This window comes from Charadrius vociferus, unplaced genomic scaffold (genome assembly GCF_000708025.1).
Source record: "Charadrius vociferus isolate BGI_N301 unplaced genomic scaffold, ASM70802v2 scaffold613, whole genome shotgun sequence".
Taxonomy (NCBI): domain Eukaryota; kingdom Metazoa; phylum Chordata; class Aves; order Charadriiformes; family Charadriidae; genus Charadrius; species Charadrius vociferus.
This window is the reverse complement of record NW_009647757.1, coordinates 502,028-505,274: the sequence shown is the minus strand read 5'-3', so window position 1 is coordinate 505,274 and position 3,247 is coordinate 502,028. Positions and strand designations below refer to the sequence as shown.

Below are 3,247 nucleotides of genomic sequence, written 5' to 3'. Positions count from 1 at the left end.
CCCCACCTCCCATCCCAGGTTCGACTACCAGGAGCTGCTGCACAACTCCACCTTCTGCATCGTGCCCCGGGGTCGGCGCTTGGGCTCCTTCCGCTTCTTGGAAGCACTGCAGGTATGGGGCAGGTAGGAGGGAGGGGTGACCCCCCCCCGGGGGTGCGGGGGCTCTGTCCCAACCTGTGCGGGGTCCCACCACAGGCCGCCGGCATCCCTGTGCTGCTGAGTGACGGCTGGGAGCTGCCCTTCGCCGAAGCCATCGACTGGGGCAAAGCTGCCGTCGTGGGCAATGAGAAGCTGCTGCTGCAGGTACCGCGGCCGGATCCTGCCCCGCACCAGACCCTTTTTTCCCCCCAAAATGTTGATGCCAGAGTGGTGGTGGAGCCCCCAGTCAAGCTTGGGGGGTGAAACCTCCGCAGCTGAGCCCAGCAGCCCTCCTGTGGGTGGATGCAGGGGGGTCTCATCCAGCCCGGAGTGGGGGTCCCATCCCAGTAGTGGCCCTGGAGCACCATTCGTCTCAGGGGGGGTGTTGAGCATCTCCCCAGACCCAAAGCACTTGGGGGTCCTGGGCTAGATCCTGCTCCAGGGAGAGGAGGTGGCAGAGTCGTGGTGGGATGGTGGCACAGCGTCCTTGGCCGTGAAGTGTCCCTCGGGATGGCACGGAGGTGGCAGAGGCAAGGCAGCCCTGCCGGGGGGCTGGGGGTGGGGGGGACAACAAGGTGAGAAACAAACTCCCCCCACTGCTGCTGCAGATTCCCTCTGCTGTCCGCTGCATCCACCCGGAGCGTGTGCTGGCTTTCCAGCAGCAGACCCAGTTCCTGTGGGACGCATACTTCTCCTCCGTCGACAAGATCGTCCACACTACGCTGGAGGTGAGCTCCCCCCTCCCAAGCTCCCCCCACCCCAGCCCAGACCCCGGGGTCACAACCGCGGTGCTGAGAGCATCTCCCCAACCTCTGGCAGATCATCAAAGACCGGCTGCGCCCTCACCGTTCTCGCTCCCGCTTCCTCTGGAACGCGCTGCCCGGGGGGCTCCTGGCTCTGCCCGACTTCTCCACCCACCTCGGGGACTTTCCCTTCTACTACCTGCAGCATGGTAGGACGCCGCCTGCCCTGGCTGAGCACGGCCAACTCAGTGCATGTCACAACATCTCTCCTCTCCCCATCCTTTTCCAGGCTCCAGCCCCTCCGAGAAGTTCACGGCTTTCATCCGGGCCGTCTCGCCGGCTAGCTCCCTCTCCCAGCCCATCCTCAGGCTCATCCAGGCCGTCTCCACATCCCAGTACTGCGCCCAGGTCGGGGGAGCTGAGCCCCACGCCGCTCGGTGCAGCGCCAGCAGGAGGGATGGGGCAGGGTCCCGTGGGCTGGGAAGGGTGAGGGTGGGTTGGGGGTGGGATGGAGTGGCTGGTGGTGTCACCCTTGGGTGGGCAGAGCTGTCTCCCCGGCCCACTGGGGTGGAGGTGGGACCATCTGCAGGTTTGTTGTGGTCCAAACCACCGTGAGATGGTTTTGGGGTGAGCTGGGTTAAAGCAGGTCCCGCTGCGGGGCTGGAGAGGGCTCAGCCCTGGGAACACTGATGTGCCAACGCACCCTGAGGGGTCAGCTCGGCCAAACGCCCCCAGACACGCTGGTCCTCCCCCCTGCAGATCCTGGTGCTGTGGAGCTGCGTGGAGGTGGAAACATCTGCAGGTTTGTTGTGGTCCAAACCACCGTGAGATGGTTTTGGGGTGAGCTGGGTTAAAGCAGGTCCCGCTGCGGGGCTGGAGAGGGCTCAGCCCTGGGAACACTGATGTGCCAACGCACCTTGAGGGGTCAGCTCGGCCAAACGCCCCCAGACACGCTGGTCCTCCCCCCTGCAGATCCTGGTGCTGTGGAGCTGCGAGAAGCCACCGCCGCCCAGCGGGAAATGGCCCCAGACCACCGTGCCTCTGACCATCATCCAGGGCAGGGGGAAGGTGAGAGGAGCCGGGATGCGGGCAGGGTGCCGGGACATCCACCCGATGGCACATCCCAACCTGATTTTTCCCTCTCCTGTAGCTCAGCGACCGCTTCTTCCCCTACGCGGCCATCCAGACGGACGCCGTGCTGAGCCTGGACGAGCACACCAGCCTCTCGACCAGCGAGGTGAGGCCAGGGGCGCTGCAGTCCCCAGCCCCGTGGAGCTGGGACAAGCCCCTCGCTGAGCCGGGAAGGATGCTCGGTGGTCACCGTGGGGTTGGCAGGGAGCGGTGCCTGCTGTCCCCATGTCCCCGTGCCCGGGGGCGATGGTGAGCCCCCTCCAGCAGGTCCCCACAGCCGGGTGACACCGTCCCCCCATCCCGTGCCAGGTGGACTTTGCCTTCGTGGTGTGGCGCAGCTTCCCCGAGCGCATCGTGGGCTTCCCCACGCAGAGCCACTTCTGGGACCCCGAGCAGAGGCGCTGGGGCTACACTTCCAAGTGGACCAACGAGCTCTCCATTGTCCTCACCGCTGCCGCCTTCTACCACAGGTACCCGGCCGGGGAGAGGCCGGTGGGGTGGGGGGCTCGGCCGCATCCTGCCCCCCCCCTCCTCACTCCCTCCCCAGGTATTATCACAGCCTCTTCACGGAGTACCTGCCGGCGGGGCTGCGGGAGCTGGTGGACGGCCTGGCCGCCTGCGAGGACATCCTGATGAACGTCCTGGTGGCCGCCGTCACCAAGCTGCCGCCCATCAAGGTCACCCAACGGAAGCAGCACAAGGAGACCGTGCCCCAGCAGGTAGGGTGCAAGGATGGGGATGTGGGGAACGCGTCCCCCCGTCCCCCAGTTGGGGAGCAGAGCCCCTCACCCCCACGTTCCCCTCCTGCCAAGGTGAAGGGCACGGCGGGTGTGGCCAGCGGTCGGCGTTTCTCCCAGCGGCAGGATTGCCTCGACCAGCTGGTGGACTGGTTTGGCTACATGCCCCTCGTGTCCTCCCAGCTGCGCCTTGACCCCGTCCTCTTCAAGGACCAGGTCTCCGTCCTGCGCAAGAAATACCCACGCTTGGAGAAACCCTGAGGGCTGCTGGGGAGTGGGGTCGGGGCCGGCCCCGGGTGCCCTGTTCCCGGTGCGCGGAGCCCTCTCGGTTGCTGCTAACGGGGTTTTACTCGTTATTGGGTTTTACCAGTGCAATAAAGGTGGGTGGAGTGGCAGAGTCCGGCCAGCGGCAGTGGGATGCGGGATGCGGGCTGCGCCCGGGAGGGAGCACCGGTGGTTTGGTGCACCGGTGCTTCTGCTGTCGGCGGCCGTCCAGGC

The 3,247-nt window shown here is 66.4% G+C and overlaps 2 protein-coding genes across 2 annotated transcripts in view; one reads left to right on the top strand and one right to left on the bottom strand.

Annotated features, from left to right (window-relative positions):
- EXTL1 (exostosin-like glycosyltransferase 1) overlaps positions 1–3,010 on the top strand; it is a 6,891-nt gene extending 3,881 nt beyond the window's left edge. Inside the window, exons 2-11 of the mRNA XM_009882194.1 lie at positions 19–112; positions 196–303; positions 747–866; positions 958–1,090; positions 1,171–1,289; positions 1,854–1,949; positions 2,032–2,118; positions 2,322–2,482; positions 2,560–2,731; positions 2,825–3,010. Coding sequence (XP_009880496.1) covers positions 19–112; positions 196–303; positions 747–866; positions 958–1,090; positions 1,171–1,289; positions 1,854–1,949; positions 2,032–2,118; positions 2,322–2,482; positions 2,560–2,731; positions 2,825–3,010 — 1,276 coding nt within the window. The remainder of the gene's footprint in view (positions 1–18; positions 113–195; positions 304–746; positions 867–957; positions 1,091–1,170; positions 1,290–1,853; positions 1,950–2,031; positions 2,119–2,321; positions 2,483–2,559; positions 2,732–2,824) is intronic.
- A 92-nt stretch (positions 3,011–3,102) lies between these two features.
- The window catches only part of TRIM63 (tripartite motif containing 63, E3 ubiquitin protein ligase), a 7,407-nt gene continuing 7,262 nt past the window's right edge, over positions 3,103–3,247 (bottom strand). Inside the window, exon 14 of the mRNA XM_009882229.1 lies at positions 3,103–3,180. Coding sequence (XP_009880531.1) covers positions 3,103–3,180 — 78 coding nt within the window. The remainder of the gene's footprint in view (positions 3,181–3,247) is intronic.